Source organism: Amblyraja radiata, chromosome 15 (assembly GCF_010909765.2).
Source record: "Amblyraja radiata isolate CabotCenter1 chromosome 15, sAmbRad1.1.pri, whole genome shotgun sequence".
Taxonomy (NCBI): Eukaryota; Metazoa; Chordata; class Chondrichthyes; order Rajiformes; family Rajidae; genus Amblyraja; species Amblyraja radiata.
This window is the reverse complement of record NC_045970.1, coordinates 4,896,879-4,920,385: the sequence shown is the minus strand read 5'-3', so window position 1 is coordinate 4,920,385 and position 23,507 is coordinate 4,896,879. Positions and strand designations below refer to the sequence as shown.

Genomic DNA, 23,507 nt, shown 5'->3' with positions numbered 1-23,507 from the left:
GGAGATGGATCTAGTTATTGAACAATATTAACAACATTAAGAACATGCCACACATATTATTTTATGACATGGTTTCAACAAAAATAAGGAAGAGCCTCAAGTGGCAGTGCTGCCTCTCTCCAATCTTGGTTCAATGGCACCAAATTACTATAAGAAAAGAAAGGGGCAGCAAACATGGTATTTATGGACTCCTCACCATTCTCAGTTTTTTTTGCATCTGATAATTATGATATATTGATAATTTAAAATAACTAATATTTGTCTGAGTTTGGGTTTAGTTTATTGCCATGTGTACTGAGGTACAGTGAAAAGCTTTTGTCAATAAATAGGTAGAGTACATTGTTGCCCAAATCTATTATGATTCAATTTAATGGAAGCTTGCACAAAAATAGATCACATGGAGGCCCTTATTAAAATATTGTGTTCACTTTCTTTGACCTACTTACTGGTTCGTAACTTTGAATTTCTCAGAACTGATAGAATATTACATTTGAGCTAACAAAGATATTTAACACACAGAATGCAATCAAATATAAACTCCTTTATTTTTGATGACAGAAATGCTAACTATCAATTATAATAGTAACTGCAACACAATGCTGTTAGATCATTATTCAGAAAAAACAAGGACAAAGTTTCATATTTATGAGGCAAATAAAATGGTGGTTATAGCAAAGATTTTCTTTCCATCACCCGTTATGTTCAGTCTTGGTTTTTTTACGAGGCCTTCCTTCATCTTTCCCTTCAGATGCTGTAACATTTCTTGTGGTGTGGATCACACCTAATGCAGTCTTTCTGGTTGCTGCAGAGTAACATTTGGCAGCACAGAATTTAATGTAAGGTCACTCATGTAGCCAATGTGATATCAGGTAGCCCATCACTGATTATTCCTGTTGATTTCCACATTACAACAAAGCATGCGACTTTAGGAAGGTAGACAAAAATGCTGGAGAAACTCAGCGGGTGAGGCAGCATCTATGGAGCGAAGGAAATAGGCAACGTTTCGGGCCAAAATCCTTCTTCAGACTGATGGAACTTTAGGAATGTTAGATGAAAGAAAACTGTAGTTTACTAATTTCCCTCAGTTTTCATGTTAATTTGGTGTTTATGAAGTCTGTAAAATATCAATCATATTCAGCCCCTCAAATCATATTTATTTTATACAACCACAAAAATCTTGGCACCACTAATTACAAACAGATTTTTTTCATTTTTCATTACTTCCCAACAGTAGCTGCCTTGAGGCAGTAGAAAGATAAGTTGATCACTTCTGAGCAAGTCCACCATAGCATTACGGCAGTTGCTTGTTGCATGTTACCTCAGACTGTCTTTGGCACACCACAGGCATACATATCATACCTCATTTCTCACATACTGACACTCAAAGAACACAGTGTGACAATATAGATGCATCATTATAATGAAAATTATGCCCACAAGAAAGGTGCTTTTTGGTGGACACTGTGGAGGGAATGGACAGACAACCCGCTTCAGTTTGGAACCCTTCAAACATTGCAATGGGGGGGAGGGGGATGGAAAGAAAGCTGGAAAAGAGAGCTGGGGATAGGGCAAAGCCTTGCTTATGATATTAATACAGCTGAGGGGGGTTTATTGGCAAATGACAATGGATAGAGATAAAAAGGAGAAAAAAGAGTGGCAAAGAGAGGAGGAGTGAAAAGTAAAACCAGAGGGAGGGGAGGAGAAATAAATGGGAAAAGGGGATACGGAAATGGGAGATGAGTATTTGAAGGAAAGTAGCGAGTCAACTGATTGGAGTGGAAAAATGTGTTGGGAAACCACAGGAAAAACGGGAGTGGGTTATGACTTAAAATTGGAGAATTCAATGTTTATACCTGAATGGAATACGAGGTGCTGTTCCTCTAGGTCGCGTCAAGCCTCACTCTGGCAATAGAAGTGGTCAAAGACAGAAGGGAAGGTGTGGTAGTGGGAAGGGGAGTTAAAATGGTGGTGACCGGGTTTTTCAACAGGCCTTGGCTATTCGGTGAAATGGTTGCCTAGCCTCGGCTTGTTCTTACTTCTGTAAAGGAGGCCTAATTCATGAGAGTACCTGATCTAGAAGGTTTGAAGAAGTGTATGTGAACCTCTGTCTCACCTGGAAGGGCTGATGGAGTCCCTAGATGGAAGTGAAAGAGGAGATGCAGGGACAGGTAGGCCCTCTAGTCTTTGACATGTCCATTCTGGGAGAAATATTTGACTGTCTACCATGTCCAAGCCTCTCATAACTTTATATACTTCTATCAGCTCTTGGAGCAGGCAGCATCAATACCTCCGGCCTAGAAATAGCCAGGGGAGTTGTCGGATCCAGTGAAGCCAGTATCCCTGGCGTGTGGGTTGCCATGGAGGACTATTTCCTTATTCTGCCGTCAACTCTCTTTTCCAGGTTTCTCTACTCTACTCAAGTCAGTCTGAAGAGTCACGGTCTGAAACGTTGTCTGAATTCCCCCCACAGATCCTGCTTGACCCACTGAGTTCATCCAGCAGTTTGTGTTTTGTTTAAAATGTCATCATCTGCAGATTCTTGTCTCTTCAGGATAAGGGATTATCTCCATAACATCCAATAAACTACTTTCTAACCTGAACCACTACTGCTGCTAACAAAAACATTTGCTCTACCGTTCTATTCATATTAATTTGAAACAAACAGACTAAAACTCCAGGATGATATTTAGTGCAGAAATTGACAAACCAACTACTTTAATCAATTTTGCTTAACTTAAGTGAGTGCAGTAAATGACCAAGACTGTTGTAATTGAGTGCATTTACTCACCTCCATGCAAAACGACAGCTCTGCAGTTTGTTGATACAGCAGCTTTGGCATCTTCTTCAGATAAACCAAAAAGGATCCCACTTTCAGTAATTTAGTCAAGGATTATAAACTTTATAGCAAAGCAACAAGTTTATTCCTGTAACTACCTTATTATGAAGTGATAAGGCAGAAAACAAAAATCCATTTTGCAATGGAACATTCAAGGACATTGTTTTCCATGATGAGTATTCTGCCCATGTTTTACAGAATTGGAGGCACGACAATGTATCACCATATACATCATCATTATTTACAGGTGCTCTGATAGGAGAATAAATTCACCAATTCCTTTTCTCTCCATATTATATTCTTTCTCACTAGACATGTGTAAAACATGTATATCACTGTTCCAATGGGACGGTCTCCGCCTGAAACCTGCTGGGAGCTGGGTCCTGATGAACCGCATGACTAGGGCCTAGATAAGGCTTTTAACTAGAATAGTGAGGGGAGTGGGGGTTGGGTTCAACAATCTGGAAATGTTTGGATAAAGGGAAGGAGAGCACAGGAGAGGTTACTGAAGTCTCCAGAAGAAGAAGAAATAGGACAGAACATTTAAGAAGGGATTAGAGTCCAAGGTCAGGCAAAATGCGGACCAATTTGAGAAGAGGGGTGCTGAATACTGAACTAAAGGCGTTGTATTTGAATGCACGCAGGGTACGGAACAAAGCTTATAGCGTAGTTACAAATTGGTAAATACGTTGTTGTGAGCATCACAGAGATTTGGTTGAAAGAGGTTCAAAGCTGGGAGCTGAATATCCAAGGATACACATCCTATCGAAAAGACAGTCAGTTGGGTGGCTCTGCTGATAAGGAATGAAATTCAGTCCTTGGCAAGTGGTGACATCGGATCAGAAGATGTAGAATCTTTGTGGGTAGAAATACAAAACTGCAAGGCTATAAAAAAACAAAACCTGATAGGAGTTATAGAGCTGGTCTGGGGAGGCAGAGAAACAACTACAGGACTGCTTGGAGTCAGTAGATTGGGCAATGTTCAAGGACTCGGCAACGGACCTGAATGAATACGCCACAGTCGTTACTGACTTCATAAGGAAATGTATGGAGGACTGTGTTCCTACAAAAACCTTCCGAGTGTTTCCTAACCAGAAGCCTGTGATTAATCAGGAGATCCGCATTCTTCTGACGACCAGATCCCAGGGATTCAGGTCTGGTGACACAGAGGTCTATAAGAAGTCCACATACAACATTGACAAGGCCATCAAAAAGGCCCAAAGGGACTTCCGCCTATAGATGGTGGAGTCAAAAACTTCAAATTCCAGGGCTTGCATATTTCCGAAGATCTTTCCTGGACCCTGCTCACTGATGCAATTATAAATAAAGCACATCAACGGATAGAGGCTCAAATGAAATGTTGTTTCTGCAGTCTTACACACATGAAAAAAAAGACCCAAGACACAACACAATTTACACAGACATCCATCACAGCGCATCTCCTCCTTGCTGTGATGGAAGGCAAAAAAAATTATCACTAATACTTATAACTAATAAAACTATTAATACTATTGTTTGTTTTTTGAGTATGTGTGTGGTATTAAAGTTGATTGGAAAGGGACCCTAGCAGGAATGACGGTGGAGTAGCAATGGCAGGGGTTTCTGGGAATAATTTGGAAGACACAGGATCTTTTCATTCCAAAGAGGTAGAATATTTTAAGGGGAAAATGAGGCGAACGTGGCAGGCAAAAGAAGTCAAAGACAGCATTAAAACCAGAAGATGAGTGAAAGTGCAAAGATTTGTGGAGAGCTAGAGAATTGGGAAGTTTTAAAAAACCAAAATAGACAATACGGAGAGAAAAGATGAAATAAGGTATCCTAACAATATAAAAGAGGATACCAAAAGTTTCTTCAGATATATAAAGAGTAAAAGAGAGGCAAGAGTGGACATTGGACCACTGGAAAATGATGATAGAGAAGTAGCAATGGGGAACAAAGAAATGACAGACATATTCTCTGCCAGTGGAATTCTCTGCCACAGAAGGCAGTGGAGGCCAATGCATTGAAGTTTTCAAAAGAGTTAGATTGAGATCTTAGGGCTAAAAGAATCAAAGGGTATGGGGAAAAAGCAGGTAAGGGGTACTGATTTTAGATGATCAGCCATGATCATATTAAATGGCCGAAGGGCCTACTCCTGCATCTATTTTTCTATGTTTTTATGAATTGAATAAGTTTTTTGCCTCAGTCTTCACAGCAGAAGGCACCAGCAACGTGCCAGAAATTCAAGAGAGTCGGGGGCGGAAGTTAATAACGTTGCTATTACTAAGGACAGGCGACACAGTGGCGCTGTGGTAAAATTGCCATCTTACACAGGTTCGATCCAGACCACGGGAGCTGTCTGCACAGAGTTTGTACATTCGACCTGTGACTGTGTAGATTTTTTCCAGGTGCTCCGGTTTCCTCCCACACTCAAAGAGATACAGGATTCCAGGTTAATTTACTTCTGTAAACTGTCCCTAGTGTGTAATAGGACAGTGCTAGTGTACGAGGTGATTGCTGGTGGCGATTGTAACTCCCATTCCTTTCCTAAACTAACCTTTTCTGTCCAGGGCCTATTCCATTGCCAGAGTGAGGCCAAACACAAATTGGAGGAACAAAACCTCATATTCCACTCGAGTAGGTTACAACCCAATGGTACGAGGATTGAATTCTCCAAATTCAGGTAACTAAGCTACAAACAACCCCCACCTTCTCTCCCCACCCCCCCCTCCCCGTGCCCCATCTGGATTTGCACCCATTTCTTCCCATTGAACTCCCCTTTCACCTACATTCCTTCCTCTGGGTTCACAATTCACATCTCACACGTTTGTCTTTTCATCTCTGGCCTATGTTCAACCATCTGCCAATCACAACCCATCCTCATCTATATCTATATCTACTCGCTAAGCTTTGTCCAGTCCCTCCTCTCTTCCAGCTTTCTCTCCACCCCCACAATCAGACTGAAGAAATCTCGACTTGAAACATCAACTATCTATGTTCTCCAGAGATGTTGTCTCCCATTCCTTCTCTCCAGGAAAACGTCACCTATTCCTTCTTTCCAGAGATGCTGCCTGACCCGCTGAGTTACTCCAGCATTTTGTGTCTACCTTAAGGGCCTGTCCCTCTTGCCGATTTTTTCGGCGACTGCCGGCATCATTGATTGACGTATCATGTCACCGAAAAATACGCAGCGTGATGACGTATGACGCGCGGCGTTTTTTCAAGCGTCGCAACCACTTTTTGTCGCGGCTGGATTTTTGAAATGTTCAAAATCTTTTGGCGACACTGATATGACGCTGGCAAAATCGCCAAGTGGGACAGGCCATTTATGTTGTCTGACATGCTGAATTGCTCCAGCACTTTGTGCATTATTTTTCTAAACCAGCACCAGCAGTTCCTTGTGCCAACTGCTTTCACGTAGAAATATGTAAGAATACAGAGCATAATTATTTTCACAAGTACATTTAGTTAAGGATACAAGTTAGAAATGTCATATGGTCCTCTCAGTCCTAAAAACTAGACAAAGAAAAAGCATTAATATTCTGATTTAGGGGAGAAACAAACCCAAAAAGTAAAACTTTTCCAAATGTGCATTTCACGATATGGGCAATTGTAAAGGTCACATTTACTATCCACATGGAATACAGTGCTGAAGGCCCAGCCTTGCTCAAATTTCCCAGGATTACGCTGGAAAAATAGTCTCCTGAATCCTGCACCAAGGTCAGGTTATTAATCAATTTCAACAGTGTCATTTTAAATAATGCTCCAATAGCCAACATGTAGTCATTTTATTTCAAAATTATTGTGCTTTAAAGTTTTAAATAATATTTTTAAGGCAGAGATAGATAGATACTTAATTGGTACGGGTGTCAGGGGTTATGGGGAGAAGCAGGAGGATGGGGTTGAGAGCGAGAGATATATCGGCTATGATTAAATGGGGGGAGTAGACTTGATGGCCAAATGGCCTAATTCTACTGCTATAACTTAAGAACAATTTTATTTTAACATTTTTTTTACATTGCATTACATAATTATTTTTATCCATTTAAAAATGTTAAATGCCTCTGAACAAACATGTACAAATTCAGAACAAATACACAGTACAGCATGAAAGCCCTGGCCCCAGCTTTGCTTAAAGTCAAAGAGACTTCTAGGGCATAGACACATCACAGGAGTACCTGAAGCTAAGACACCACCAAGACCATGCCACTAGACTAGAGAATGCAGATGGCTAGTTAGGTAGGCCTCTCCGGAGCTGGACAAGGTGAAAGCAGGTATGGGGGACAATAGACAATAGGTGCAGGAGTAAGCCATTCGGCCATTCGAGCTAGCACTGCCATTTAATGTGATCATGGCTGATCATCCACAATCAGTTCCTGCCCTCTCCCCATATCCCCTGACTCCACTATCTTTAAGAGCCCTATCAAGCTCTCTCTTGAAAGCATCCAATGAGTTCAGCAAGATCTGTCCCACTATTAAATCTTTATAATAAACTGTCATATCATTAATTTGAAGAAAATCAACTTAACCAGCATCACTTAATTATTGAAACAATTCTCTCTTGCAAACTGCTGCTGCAAGTGCAAAGCAAAAATGTAAATTTGCACTTAGCTGGTCAAATACACTGCTCCTGGTGGGACTATAATAAATAAAATAACTGTAGAAAATATTAGCACTCAAATGGGAGAAAATTTAATCAGAACATAATATCAAGTTTACTCATTACTGAAGACACAATATTGGATAATTAAATCATAAACCATACCTCTTCAGTTGCGCTCGATACAATTACGTTCTAAAATACAAACATAAATAATGTCAAGTTTAAATACAAGACGGCAGGATTTCCCATAACACCACTGAATATACAGAAACTTCACATGATTAGCAATTTAAGAATAAGATCCGTTTAGAAAAATTGCTCATCAAAGCACTTCAGACTAATTGAATGCTAATGGTTATGGGGACCACAGTAGGCTTTTTATAAACAGTGCAATAATCTTAATTTTAAAGTAGCTACCACAACAAATTTAGTATACCTAACGGGGAAGGGAGAAAAGTAAGAGCTTTCAGGGTTTCATTAATTGATTAGAAAGATTTAAGATTAATAGGGATGATAGAAATGTTCCCTGCCCTTATGCATTTTAAAGATCTATGTGTTAACGGAACAGATTGCATTATAACTGCAAGGTTAATAGAAAGAGACAAGATCAGTTGCAAGACAGCAAATGTTCCAATTCAGAGCAACACTTGATATCAATCTATATATCTATCTATATATTAAAACTGTGTGTGTGTGTGTGTGTGTGTGTGTGTGTGTGTGTGTGTCATTTTGCCTTTGAAACGTATTTCCTCGAAAACCAGACGCAAAAATGCGGAGATTTTTTACATATTTTGGTAGGGATTTAACTTATGATTTCAGAAATCCACTCCTCTCTATATTTGGTCAACTATTTCCCCAGATTTTGAATAAAATTGTTCACAAACATTAAAAAAATATTAAAATCAAACTGCTGCATGAGTCAGTGCCATCTCACAGACGTCTAATCACAATGGATCTCATTTACATATGCCATCACAATGGTACAGGTGTGGGAGATTGGAACCTTCACGTGGTCCCACTAAAATCAAACTGCTGCATGAGTCACAGCGCCATCTCACAGATGTCTAATTACAATGGATCTCATTTACATATGATATCACAATGGGACATGGGCGGGAAATCTCTCCCCCTCCCTTCCACCCCGTGCCTTTCTCCCACTCCCCCCTTCTCTCTCTCACCCCCTTCCCCTCTACCTCTCCTTTCTCTCTCCCCTTCTCTCACTCTCCCCCTCCATTCTCTCTCTCCACCTCTCCCCTCCCCTCTCTAGCCTCCTCACACAACCTTCTCCCCCTCCCTCTCTACCACCCCCTTCCCCCTACCACTGGTCCCCCCTTCACCCTCCCCACTCTCCACCCCTCCCCCCATCCTCATCCCCCTCTCTCTCCCTTCCCCCCTCCCCACTCTCTCCCCCACCCATCCTCTCCTCCTCCACCCTCCTCTCCCTCTGTCTCTGCCCCTCTGTCTCCTCATTCTCTCTCTGCCCTCACTCTCTACCCCCCCCCCCCTAGACGCATCTGCGAGTTGGGGGCTATGCGTCAGTGGATAGGGCGGTTATGGGGTAAAAGGAGCAAATTAATAATCTGCACTTCGTAAGATGAAACAGACTGGTCGCCGACTTGAACGACTCACAAAGAAATCATCTCTCACAGTCCACCATGAAGCTTACAAACTCCACCTCACTGACTACAAAGTTGCCCTCATTGCTGCAAAATCTGCCTACCTCTCCTCCATATTCACCGATCCCTGCCTAAACCACAGAACCCTCTTCTCCACAGTGGGCAACCTCCTCAAGCCTCGAGCCAACACTCTCCCTACCTCTACTCCGGATCTCTGCAACTCATTCCTCCACTTTATCGCTGATAAAATCAGCACCATCTATCAATCTTTATCCCCTGTACCCGACTCCCCAGCATCCACTCCACCACCTACCAAGGCCCCTCCTTTCAACATCTCCACTGACCTCCTTACCCCTCCTCCACACTGCTTCCTCTCTCAGTTTGACCTGGTCACCCCTACTGAAATCTCCAAACTCATCAGCTCTTCCAAACCCACTACCTGCTCCCTCGACCCTCTCCCCACTCCCCTGCTGAAGTCCTGCCTCCCCGTTCTCTGCCCCTACCTCACTAATCTCTTCAACTCCTCATTGTCCCAAGGAATTGTCCCCTCCGCTTTCAAAACTGCTGCTGTCACACCAATCTTCAAGAAACCTGGTCTTGATCCCTCCTCTCTCATTAACTACCGCCCAATCTCAAACCTCCCCTTTCTTTCAAAAACCCTGGAGCGTATCGTTGCGTCACAACTTCATTCCCACCTCCTTGCGTATAACCTACTTGAACCCCTCCAATCTGGCTTTCGCCCCCTCCATAGCACAGAAACTGCTCTCCTCAAAGTCCTCAACGACCTCCTCACCTATGCTGACACTGGTTCCCTCAACATCCTCATCCTCCTCGACCTGAGCGCAGCCTTTGATACAGTGAACCATAACATCCTGCTCACCAGACTCAAAGACCTCGGCATTGAAGGTTCTACACTCAGCTGACTCCGTTCCTACCTTTCCAACAGATCCCACTTCATCTCTCTCCACAACCACACCTCTGCTACAGCCACAGTCACTCAAGGCGTTCCCCAAGGCTCCGTACTCGGCCCCCTCCTCTTCATCATCTACATCTTCCCCCTTGGTCAGATACTCCGCCACTTCAACCTGGACTTCCACTGTTACGCCGATGACATCCAGTCCTACCTCGGCACCAAATCCCCCCACAACCCCCCCCCCCCCCCCTCTCCCATATCAACTCCTGTTTGTCAGCTATAAAAACCTGGATGCAACATAACTTCCTCAAACTCAACAGCGATAAAACAGAATTCCTCCTCATAGGCTCCAAATCCACACTCAGCAAATTCAATAACCCCACTCTCACCATCGACGACACCACTGTCTCCCCATCTCCCCAAGCCCGCAACCTTGGCGTGATCTTTGATTCCACCCTCTCCCTTGAGCCTCACATCCGCCATGTCATTAAAACCTCCTTCTTTCCCCCTACCAACCCTCACGGTCCCTCAAATCCACATCAGCCGGTCTCCTCTCCATCCACAAGTCCAACCTCCGCAGTTTTGGGGACAGAGCCTTCTCCAGGGCAGCTCCCAGGCTCTGGAACTCCCTCCCCCAACTGATCCGCAATTCCGTGCCCCTCACCATCTTCCAGTCCCGCCTCAAGACCCATCTCTTCACCTCTGCCTATCCTTAGCCCCACGTCCCCCTCCCTTTTCATCTGTGCTTGAATTGCCTCATATTGTGTTTTGAATTGAATTCTGTCTTTAATTTGTGTACTAGTCATGTCTCTACTATTTATTTCATTCCCCTTACATGTTTTTCCTCTACTTGCTAAATTTTTGTAAGGTGTCCTTGAGACTCTTGAAAGGCACCCATAAATAAAATGTATTATTATTATTATTATCTATATATTAAACCTCTGTGTGTGTGTGTGTGTGTGTGTGTGTGTGTGTGTGTGTGTGTGTGTGTGTGTGTGTGTGTGTGTGTGTGTGTGTGTGTGTGTCTGTGTGTGTGTGTGTTTGTGGGTGCCAGATTCGGCCTTTCATTCCTTGCTACGCCAAAACAACTCTTAAATTCTCCCAGATTTTTTCCATTTCGGTAGAGATTTCACTTTTACATTCTCAAATCCACTCCTCATTAAATTTTGTCGTGTTTATGTACACATTTTTAATAAAATCCTCCCCCCCCCAAAAAAGTAAAAAAACCAAAAAAAAACAGCTCACCCATAGAATGTTGGTGAACGTTCCATCGTGTGATGTCACAATGCCCAATGCTCACAGATGTCCAATCGGAATAGATTCATTTACATATGCCTTTGCTCCAGCACCAGCCCCGCCCCCCCGCCTGATGTCACAGCATGTTCCATTGTGTGATGTCACAATGCCATCCCTCACAGATGTCCAATCCGAATGGATCTCATTTACATATGCCTTTGCACCAGCCCCCCCCCCCGCAGCCTGTGTCGAAGTGCGTGATCACGTGTGTGGGAATAGAGAGAGGATTGGGGGTGATAAGAGAATGTGGAATAGATAAACTGCCCCTACCTCTCCCCCTCCCACTACTCCCCACTCTTTCCCCCCACCCCTACCCCATCTCCCTCCTCCCCCACCCCTCTCTCCTCCCCCCCCCTCTCCTCCTCCCACCCCCATCCCACTTCCCTCTCCCCCACCTCCCTCAACCACCTTCCCCCTCCCCACACTCTTCCCCCCTCCCCCTCCCTTCCCTCTCTCCCCCGCCCCCTCCCCGCTACCCCTCTGTCCCTCTTCCACCACTCCCCCTACCCCTCTCCCCTTCCCTCCCCACTCTTCCACTTCTCTCCCTTCCCCCACCTCTCCCTCCCCCCCTTCCCCCTCTCTCCCCCCACCCCCTCTGTCCCTCTTCCACCACTCCCCCTATCCCCCTCCCTACCCACTCTTCCACTTCTCTCCCCCCTTCCCCCACCCCTCTCCCCCCCCCCCCCCCCCCCCCGGGGACAGGCGAGATCCTGGGTAGGTGAAGAGGGGGAGTGGGAGGTTTGAGGGAGAGGAGGGAGTAAGGAGAGAGAGTGGGGAATGGGGGAGGTGAGGAGGGAGAGAGAGTGGGGAATGGGGGAGATGAGGAGGGAGAGTGTGGGAATAGAGGGAGAGGAGTGGGGGGTGATAGGAGTGGGGAATAGATGGACTCACCCACACCCATCCCTCTCTCACCCCCATCCCCCACCCCTCTCCCCCCATCCCCACCCTCTCTCCCCCCACCCCCTTCACTCCCTCCCCCAACCCCTCTCTTCCCTCTTCCACCACTCCCCCCTCCCTCTTCCACTTCTCTCCCTCCCTCCCTAACCCTCTCCCTTCCCCACTCTTACCTTCCCCCATCCCTCACCACTCTTCCCCCTCCCTCCACACTCTTCCCCCTCTCCCCCCTTCCACCACCCCTCTCTCCCCTCCCCCACCCCTCTCTTGCCCCCTCCCCGAACCATCTCACCCCCACCCCCTTCCCCCCTCCCACCCCCATCTCCCCCACCCCCTTTCTCTTGCACCACTCCCCGCTACCCCTCACTCACCACTCTTCCACTTCTCTCCCCCCTCCCCCTCCCCACTCTTTTCCCTCTCTCCCCCCACCCCTCTCCCTTCCTCCTCCCCTCCCTCCCCCCACCTCTCTCGCCCTCCCCCATCCGTCTCTCCTACCGTCCCCCACCCCTCTCTCCTCCCACCCCTCCCCCCTCCACACTCTTCCCCCTCCCTCCCCTACCCCATCTCCCTAATCCCCTCCCTCCCCCACACCTCTCTCCCCTCCCCCCTCTATCCCCCACCCATTCCCCTACCCCTCTGTCCCTCTCCCACTACTCCCCCTACACTCTCCCCCTCCCTCCCCATTCTTCCACTTATCTCGCCCCACCCCTCTCTGGCCCCTCCCTTCCCTCCCCATTATTCCCCCTACCCCTCTCCCTCCACACTCTTCCCCCTCCCTTTCTCCTCTCCCATGCCTCTTTCACCCCCTCCCACACCCCTCTCCTCCTCCTTTTCCCCCCCTCTCCCTCTTCCCCTCCCACCCAACCCCCACCCCTCTCTCCCCCCCCTCTCCCCCTACCCATATCTGCCTCTTCCACCACTCCCCCTACCCCTCTTCAGCACTCTTACCCTTCCCCCTCCCTCACCACTATTTCCCCTCTCCCCCTCCCATCCCACTCTTCCCCCGCCCCCTACCACTCTCCCCCTCCCTCCACACTTGCCCCTCTCTCCCCTCCCCCACCCCTCTCTCATCCCCTCCCCACCCCACTTTCCTCCTCCCCTTCCCCCCTCTCCCCCCTTTCCATCTCCCTCTCCTCACCCATCTCCCTCCTCCCATCCCCTCTTCACCACATCTCCCCACCACCCCCTTCCCCTCTCTCTTGCACCACTCCCCGCTACCCCTCTCCCACCCCCCTACCCCTCTTCCTACCTCCCCGCTCTCCTTCCACTCCCCCCATCCCCTTCTCTCTCCCCCTACCCCGCTCTCCTCTCCCTCCCAAATCTCTCCCGTTTCCTCCTCCCCCTCTCCCCTCCCTCCCCTCTTCTCACCCGCCCCTCTCCCCACCCCGTCTCCCCCCCCACACCAAACGCGCGTTGGGGAAACAGACTCGATGGGTCTGCACTTGGTCTAGTATAATATTAAAACTGTGTGGCTGCTGGCTGGCTGTGTGTGTTTCTGACTTGTGGCTGCCAGCCTTTGATTCGTTGCTACGCCAACTTCAGACCCAGAAACGCCGACTTTTTTTCCATTTCGGTAGAGATTTCACTTTTCATTCCAAGTATCCACTCCTCATTAAATTTTGTCGTGTTTATGTACACATTTTTAATAAAATCCTTCTCCCCCCCACTCACTCATTTTGTCGCCTCCTGCTGGCGCCCGCATCTCGCCTCAAAGACGCCATTTAAAAACAGCCGCACTGCTGATTCCTGAGCCGCTTGAGTTGGAGGACTACGTCTCCCGTGGGGGCTACGGGTAGGGAACGGCTGCGTTGGGGGAGCAGACCCAACGGGTCAGCACTTGGTCTAGTATCTATTAAAACTGTGTGTGTGTGTGTGTCATTTTGCCTTTGAAACGTATTTCCTCGAATTCCAGAGGCTAAAACGCGGAGATTTTTACATATTTCGGTAGGGATTTAAGTTATGATTTCAGAAATCCACTCCTCTCTAGATTTGGTCAATTATTTCCCCAGATTTTGAATAAAAATTGTTTACAAAACACCAACAAAATTTAAAATCGAACTGCTGCATGAGTCAGTGCCCAATCACAATGGATCTCATTTACATATATGACATCACAATGGGACAGGGGTGGGAGATTGGAACCTTCACGTGGTCCCACTAAAATCAAACTGCTGTATGAGTCAAAGTGCCACCTCACAGATGTACAATCACATCACAATTGGACAGGGGTGGGAGATCTCTCCCCCTCCGACATTTAAAAAAATATTAAGGTTGCCCAGCTGCTGACCTCACAATGCCTTTGCACTTGGCCCAACTGCCTCCAGGCCCCGCCAGGCCTTACCCCCCCCCAAGTCTGGCTGCTGGCCCCGCCCGCTGACCTCACAATGCCTTTGTACCTGGCCCAACTGCCTCATGGCCCCGCCCGGCCCTTCCCCCCCACCTGACCCCGCCCTGTGACCTCACAATGCCTTTGCACCTGACCTAGCTGCCACGACATTTAAAAACAAAATTTGCTGTATTCATTGACAGCTTAGATCGGACCCGCTGTGTATGTGTGTGTGTGTGTGTGTGTGTGTGTGTGTGTGTGTGTAATCATACCTCGAAAAAACGACTCTCACGGTAAAATTTTAACATATTTCTGTAGAAGTTTATCACATGAAGTCAAAAATCGCCTTAACTGAAAAATTAATGCATTATTTCTCCAGTTATTAATCAAAATGTTCAAAAATGTCAAATAAATTTCAATCGCCCAGCTCCCCCCTCGCCCTGCTCCCCCCCCCCTCCTCCTCTCCCCTATACTCTCCCCCCCTCCTCCTCTCCCCTCTACTCTCTCCCCCCCTCCCCCCTCCCTCCCCCTGTGTGTGTGGGGGGTGGTTAGTGTGTGTGTCATGCTGCAGGCCGCCCAACGGGTCCCATTTGGTCTAGTACATTACGAAAAGCCCTGTCCCACGGTTCGAGTTCATTCCAAGAGCTCTCCCGTTTGCCCTGATTCGAACTTGGAGATTTACGGTAATGGCCACTCGTCGGTACTCGGGGCTCTCGTGGACATTTTCCAACGTTGAAAAATCTTCACGAATCTTCCTGTGCTTACCTGCCGTTAGCGAGTCTTCCCGAGGACCTGCCGTTAGCGTTATGAGCCGCTAAGAGGCGTCCCCGAGCTCCGACGTACCTGCTGCTTTTATTCTCCGTGCTTACCACGAGCTTGATTTTTTTTTAAACTCGGGAGAGGTCTTGGAATGAACTCGTACCATGGGACAGGGCTATTAAACTCTCATCTTGTTTGTTTATATTTATTGATGCACGCGTAACCATGTGATCCCAGAACTAGGCCAAAAGGGTACACGATAGCGCAAATTTTTTTGCACCACCTTACTCACCACTGTCATGTCATCGTTTGCGTCAAGTTTCGTTCAGATTAATGTTATATTTCACAAATTATTGCCATTCAAAATTTACAAATTCAAGTTTAAGAAAAAATTTGCAGCTATTTAGGATCTAAACCCTTGCTGGCCCAGCTTGCAACAAAGTTGCAATCGAGGAAAACTCAGTCCTTCCAGCAAGATTTTAGCTGAACATAAGGGGGAGGGGGCAATAGCATTCTTTGTTAAAGTCCACAAAGCATGAGTGCAGTGCTGGGGGATACGCCCCTGCACAGTTGGGGGCTATGGGTGAGTGCTGGAATATGGGGGAACGGGTGAGTAGTGGAATATTGCGTTGGGGAACGGGTTGCGTTAGGGAACCAGGCCTCCGGTGTGACAGGGACCCAACGGGTCCCACTTGGTCTAGTACAACTATATAACTATCCTTAACTAAAACTCTCATCTTGTCCTCTGCATGTTTGCGCTGTTTTTACATTTCTGCAAAAACGGTGCCCGCCACCCTACTCGCCATTCTCCTGTGCTGCTCGTGCATCACGTTTTGTTCTGATCGGTGGAATATCACCAAAGTTATGAAGGTTTAAATATCGTAAAAAACGCCCCTTCCGGCACCTGCTGTCAATGAGCGGCAGCGAGGAGAAAAAAGCTGAAGGAGCGAAGTAAGCAGAGTGCACAGTGCGGAGTGTGTAGAGTAAGCAGAGAGCGAGTGCCGAATGCAGAGTCGGGGAGCGGGGTGCAGAAGTGCGGAGGGTGCAGCAGTGCGGAGAGTGCAGCGTGCGGAGAGAGTAAGTGCTGGCTGCTTCTGCGGAGACCGCCACGACGAGCCGGGAGTGAGACCTAAAGCTGAAGGAACGGAGCGAGCAGAGTGTGGAGTGAGCAGAGTGCAGGCTGCGTCTGCGGCGACCACAACCCCTGCCCTCGCAACCCCCCCACCATAACCCCCTCCCCCACACACCTTCCTCTCCCTCACACTTCCCATCCCCCCTGCCCCCCCTCCCCCACACTCCCTGTTATGGGTTGCAATGGGGACTGCCTCCTGTGTGACTGGGACCCAACGGGTCCCTCTTAGTCTAGTATATTACTAAAATTCTCATCTTGTTTGTTTGTATGCGTGTGTGTGTATGTGATCCTGAAACTATGCCAAAACAGTGCACGACAGCACTACAATTTTTGGCCCAACTTACTCACCAATGTCCTGTGGCATGCTGTGGTAAGTTTCATTCCAATTGATGGTTTATTTTACAAGCTATTTACATTTTAAACTTTCCAAAAACCACTTTGACCAAAATCACTTCCGCATGCACTGCTCGTTAGCAGCGTATGACGTCACAATGGGATCCCGAATCTCATTCACATAAAAATTGTTATTAAAAAAAAGTTTTATTCAAATTCTTCAGTTTTAATTCACAATGACGTCACAATGGGTTCCCGATACACACTTATATTAAAACGCCATTTTCAAAACTCCGTTATAAACAAATTCTTGGGAGGGGGGTTTCATTTACAAAAATAAATCTTGATTTTCATTGTGTGTGGGGGGGTGGGGGAAAGAGATAGGGGAGTGGTTTCATATACAAAAAAATGAAGAGGGGGAGGGAGTGCTGGGGGATGGAGGAGGATAGGGTAGGAAGAGGGATGGCACGGCGCAGTTGGGGAGGGTTGCCGTGACTCGTGTCACAACGGGGATCTCTGGCGTCACAATGGGAATCCCTCAGCCATGCCTGCGTAGTTGGGGGCTATGGGTCAGTGGTGGAATATTGCCTTGGGGGACGGGGCCCAACGGGTCCCACTTGGTTTGGTACAAAATAAAACTAGATACAATTTAAGAAAATACTACAAATGATGCAGGGACTCAATTTCAGTCACTCACTTTGCCAAGGATTCAACAATCTACCAGGAAGCCTAGACAGATTAGAATTGGGGTGAATGACAGCATAAGTGTCACTTTCTTTACCCTCCAGGTATAGATCCCAGACTGAATGTCTGTGTGTCTATCATCCACTGCAAATCAATATGGTTTATGTCATGTTTTAAATTGATTAAATAAAACAATCCTTGCAATTCTGGCACAGTATTAGAGATCTGTAAACACAAATACTCTCATTTCCTTTATATAAAACACTAGACTAAGTGGGACCCGTCGGGTCCCAGCATCACACAGGAGGGCTGGTCATCCAACGCAATATTCCACTTCTCCACCAATTCTAATATTGGTGGCCAGTTGGGGGGGGGGGGGGGCTTTCTGGAGCACCAGTATGGGTGTTGTGGGCTGAAGGGACTGGTTTCCAGAGGGCTAGCATGCAAATTGTGCGCCAAATGGATTCTTGGGTTGGCGTCTCAGTCAATCAAGCCTGTTGTGCTGGCAACTCACTCACTCACTCACGGCTGGTGGGCTGGTAGTTGACTCACGGCTAATCCTTGACATTCTATTTCAAGCAGGGTATAAGGCCACCAAATTCAAGTGCAGTTTCTTACCACTTCTAGCAGGGTGCAAGGCCACCAAATTCAAGTGCAGTTTCATACCATTTGAAGTAGGGTGCAAAGCCACTAAAGACAGCGAGTCATGACGTCTCCCTCCTCCATCTTGCAGAGACTGAGCCACACCCACATTTCCGGGTTTTATAACTCCACCCCTCACCGGAAAAGGTGTGGCTTTCATGGAGTGATTGACAGGAGAGAGATTTGCAACATTTAAAAAAAAACTAATAACACTTTTATTTTTCATTGATGGGAAGAATTCTCTGCACCTGCTCAGCGGAGGGGGGACTGAATCAGATGGCCAAAATCACAGCCATATGTGGTAGCGTTTTATCTAAAATCAATATACAGTGCAAACAGGAAGTAAGTGCATTTACAGTAGTGCCTTTCAGCTTCAAGCCAATGCACCCACGCCACCATTTGCAGTAAGTAGTGCCTTTCAACTCATGCCACCATTTGCAGTAAGTAGTGCCTTTCAACTTCAAGCCAATGCGCCCACGCCACCATTTGCAGTAAGTAATGCCTTTTAACTTCAAGCCAATGCATCCAAGCCACCATTTGCAGTAAGTAATGCCTTTTAACAGGAAGTAAGTGCATTTACAGTAGTGCCTTTCAACTTCAAGCCAATGCACCCACGCCACCATTTGCAGTAAGTAGTGCCTTTCAACTCATGCCACCATTTGCAGTAAGTAATGCTTTTTAACTTCAAGCCAATGCATCCAAGCCACCATTTGCAGTAAGTAATGCCTTTTAACTTCAAGCCAATGCATCCAAGCCACCATTTGCAGTAAGTAATGCCTTTTAACTTCAAGCCAATGCACCCAAGCCACCATTTGCAGTAAGTAATGCCTTTTAACTTCAAGCCACACCTAAGCCACCATTTGCAGTAAGTAGTGCCTTTCAACTTCAAACCACACCCAAGCCACCATTAGCAGTAAGTGGTGTCTTTCAACTTCAAGTCAAAGCAACCAAGCCACCATTTGCAGTAATAGTGCCTTTCAACTTCAAGCCAAAGCAACCAAGCCACCATTTGCATTAATAGTGCCTTTCAACTTCAAACCAAAGTTCCCAAGCCACAATTTGCAGTAAGTACTGCTTTCAACTTCAAGCCAAAGCACCCAAGCCACCATTTGCAGTAAGTAGTGCCTTTCAACTTCATGCTACCATTTGCAGTAAGTGGTGTCTTTCAACTTCAAGCCACACCCAAGCTACCATTTGCAGTAAGTAGTGCCTTTCAACTTCAAGCCAAAGCAACCAAGCCACCATGTGCAGTAAGTAGTGCCTTTCAACTACAAGCCACACCCAAGCCATCATTTGCAGGTAGTGCCTTTCAACTTCAAAGCTCCCAAGCCACCATTTGCAGTAAGTAGTGCCTTTCAACTTCATGCCACCATTTGCAGTACGTGGTGTCTTTCAACTTCAAGCCACACCCAAGCCATCATTTGCAGGAAGTAGTGCCTTTCAACTTCAAGCCACACCCAAGCCATCATTTGCAGGAAGTAGTGCCTTTAAACTTCAAGTTAAAGCTCCCAAGCCACCATTTGCAGTAATAGTGCCTTTCAACTTCAAGTCAAAGCTCACAAGCCACCATTTGCAGTAAGTAGTGCCTTTCAACTTCAAGCCAAAGCAACCAAGCCACCATTTGCAGTAAGTAGTGCCTTTCAACTTCAAGCCAAAGCACCCAAGCCACCATTTGCAGTAATAGTGCCTTTCAACTTCAAGCTACAATTTGCAGTAATAGTGCCTTTAAACTTCAAGCCAAAGCTCCCAAGACACCATTTGCAGTAAGTAGTGCCTTTCAATTTCAAGACACGCCCAAGCCAAGCCAACCAGGGGAGAGGGGGGGGGGGGGGGGGGAGGCGCGCTTTCTGGAGTGCTAGTATGAACCATTTTAGAACCAATACACATTTTTTTTGCAAGCTTTAGAACCAATAGACTCTTTTTGCAAGCTTTAGAACCAATAGACATTTTTTGCAAGCTTGAGAACCAATAATTTTGCAATCTTTAGAACCAAGAGACATTTTTTTGCGAGCTTTAGAACCAAGAGACATTTTTTTTGCAAGCTTTAGAACCAAGAGACATTTTTTTGCAAGCTTTAGAACCAAGAGAAATTTTTCTGCAAGCTTTAGAACCAATAGACATTTTTTTTGCAAGCTTTAGAAGCAATAGACACTTTTTGCAAGCTTTAGATGCAATAGGGACACTTTTTGCAAGCTTTAGAAGCAATAGAGACACTTTTTGCAAGCTTTAGAACCCATAGACATTTTGTGCATGCTTTAGAACCAATAGACATTTTTTGCAAGCTTTAGAACCAATAGACATTGTTTTGCAAGCTTTAGAACCAATAGACACTTTTTGCAAGCTTTAGAACCAATAGACACTTTTTGCAAGCTTTAGAACCAATAGACATTTTTTGCAAGCTTTTGAACCAATAGACACATTCTGCAAGCATTTTAGAACCACTAAGGGCACTTACATTTGAGTAGACATGTGTTCAGTGTTATTCACAGCTCAGAGAAACGTGACCCTCTGCCTTCCTCCATCTTGAAGAGACTGTGGCACACCACTTCCTGGTTTTATAGTCCCTCCCCCCTGCCGCCAGCGGGGGCAGCAGAGAGAATGGGGAATTTTGTAAAAACATTAATATCTCTGTCATTTTTAATCGACGGGAAAAATCCTCGGCACACATGCGGCGGAGGGGGGCTCTGAGCAAGGTGGCCAAAAATGACAGCCGTAGGTGGCGGCGTTCTCTCGGAAATTGCAGCACAGATGGCCAAAACTGGTCAAGAACAGACTTTTAGTAATATAGATAATTAGGTTTTGTTATTGCTCATGATCATCCTGCCTTCACAGCAGCTTTTCAAAGGAGACTATAACAATATTGTATACTTATTAAGTTTTGACTCAATTCTCTCTGTGCACCTATGCACTGAGGTCAGGGAAACACTCCTTACCTTTCCTTTACATACGTTCATCAGGCAAATTCCATTTGAAATGGTATATCTTCTTAGCGTGAAATCATTGATAGCAGGAAAATATGTTAGTTCAAAGTAAATTCCTCTTGCAATCGCCTAGAAGAGAAATAGAAAAACAGCTAACAAGATATATTTATATCATTGACCTAAAATCAATACAATGTATACACACACATAAAAACAAACAAGAAGAAAGGTGCAAAAAGACAAAACCAATGCTCCCAAGTCTTAGTTCAGAGCTTATTTGGAGGTTGTAGTGTTTAAAAGCCTGATGGCTGTAGGGAAGAAGCTGCTCCTGAACCTGGACGTTTCAGATTTCAGGAGATAAGCACAAAGAGCTGGTATTCTCAGCGGGTCAGACAGCATCCCCAGAGAAAAGGAATAGTTGACATTTCAGGTCAAGACCCTTCTTCAGACTTGACTGGAAGTATTTAACCAAAGTCCTATCCCTGTCTGTCCTAATGGTTTTGGAATTGTCCAATTATTACAAATTACTTTGCCTTGTTTCCACCCCCACCCCCCAGTGGTTGCAATAGGTTTTCTGCAAATATTTAATTCCCTTTTGATAGCTATCATTGTATCTGCATGGACCTCAACTTCACTATAGCATTCTAAATGCTAACCATTTATTGGCCCAAATCTTCCATGAGTAATTTAATGGTATACCTATGGCTTCCATGCTAATCAACTACCATTGGGTGCTCTTCAATTGGTATCTCCTAATTCCAGCTACTTCACATCTTCAAGTCAGCTGCATTTATAAAATAGACAGCTTATCTGCTTATTTACAGTGCTGGCCCGACAATAGCAACCTCAACTAGAAACTGAAATATACCTGTATTCTTAGTAACGTGGCTGGTGGCCATTTATATACTTCGAAGAGAAGCAGTCGAAAGTACTTCATTTCCAGTCATTGATTTCAGTGGAACTCTAGAATACAGTACCCTGCTTCACTGGCGAAGCTGAAAGAGAATGCACTCTCACATGCAAGTACTAATGTAAATTTCATTCCATGCCATCCATGAAAGATTAATTTATCAGCATTCCTTCGTTCTGTCCTTCCATGGTGCCAAGTTTAACTTTATGGTATTGGAGCTGTACATTTGCAGAAGAGGTTTACCAGAAGGTTGCCTGGATAAGGGGCTATTAGCTGCAAGAGAGGTCGGGTTAAAAAATATACAAAGTGCTGGAGTAACTCAGCGAGTCAGGCAGCATCCTTGGAGAACATAGATAGGTGACAGTTTGGGTCGGGACTCTTCTTTAGACTGTCCCGACAACACTTTGAATAAGCAGTTAAGTGGTCTATTTTATTATAGGGATTAGCTACGATGGGGCATTTTGGTCAGCATGGATGGGCCCGTCGTATGACTTTAGTTTGTTATCATTTTTCTTTTTTTTTTGCAGTCCTCTTGAATTGAATTGAATTGATTTTATTAGGGACAGTGCATATTAATAAACATTTGCATGTAATATGCAAGATTGTAGCCAGTAGCTAATTTCCATCTTTAGTCCCAACACAAGGTAAACACATCCCAAACAAGGTAAAAACAAAAGACAAAAACAAAAAAAACAATAAAGTAAAAAAGTAGCAATAAAAGAGTACCATATGATAATTTTAAGGTAGATTATGATTGCAATTTTTATTTTGCAGTAACCATGTTTTTAGATGTTTGGTAAATGAGGTAAGGGTTGGCAGATCCCGTATGACGCATGGTATCGCGTTCCAGGTCTGCGACGCTCGATATGAAAATACTGACTGCCCAAAGACACTTTTCCTAAACGGGACTATACAATCACCCCTGGAGGCTGCTCTTGTCGACCTATTTGTGTTTTTCTTTATGAAGTCCTTTAATGGAGGTGGGGCTAGTCCACGGAAGATTTTGTAAACCAAAATCGAGTCCGAATATTTTATTACGTTTTCCCAGCTCAGCAGATCAAATTTCTTCAGGATGCTACAGTGATGGTACATTCTGGGCTTTTTGTCAAGAGTTTTTAGGGCTTGTTTATAAGCAATTTCAACAGGCTTTAGTGTGGACTTACATGCCAGTGACCAAGTTGTTATACAGTAGGTCATGTATGGCACAATCATTGCATTAAAGTATAGTTTGGCTGAATCAATAGTTAAATTATTTCTAATATATCTAAAGTTGGACAAATTAAATTTTATTAAATTTACTGTTCTTTTCACCTGTTGTTTGAAGCAGAGCTGTGAATCGATCACGATTCCTAAATATTTAAACTCATGTACAATTTTAAGTTATGTTCCATGTACAAACACATCAGCATCTCCATCAGTACTTGCCTTTTTGGAGAAAAACATACAGACAGTCTTTGACACATTAAGATGTAGATCAGAAAACTGCAACCAGTTTGACACATTAATCATAGCAGCTGATAGGTCTTGTGCAGCTTGATGTTTGTTTTTGGCATGTACATACACAACTGCATCGTCAGCATACATCTGGCAAGTTACATTTGATGTACAGCTACTTGGTAGATCATTAATGTACAGACTGAATAATAGCGGTCCCAAGATTGAA

At 45.4% G+C, this 23,507-nt stretch overlaps 1 protein-coding gene across 3 annotated transcripts in view; it reads right to left on the bottom strand.

The window, feature by feature from the left end:
* Positions 1–263: 263 nt before the first annotated feature.
* Positions 264–23,507, bottom strand: part of rpp30 (ribonuclease P/MRP subunit p30) — a 65,861-nt gene continuing 42,617 nt past the window's right edge. For 2 of the 3 annotated variants that reach the window (XM_033033566.1, XM_033033567.1), the window contains 5 exons: positions 20,947–21,063; positions 7,581–7,610; positions 6,294–6,331; positions 2,789–2,868; positions 264–802 (listed from right to left, as the gene is read on the bottom strand). In XM_033033566.1, the coding sequence (XP_032889457.1) occupies positions 690–802; positions 2,789–2,868; positions 6,294–6,331; positions 7,581–7,610; positions 20,947–21,063 (378 nt within the window). In that variant the 3' untranslated portion in view covers positions 264–689. Of the gene's footprint in view, positions 976–2,788; positions 2,869–6,293; positions 6,332–7,580; positions 7,611–20,946; positions 21,064–23,507 lie in introns of all 3 variants that reach the window. The other variant, XM_033033568.1, reaches the window with a different exon arrangement.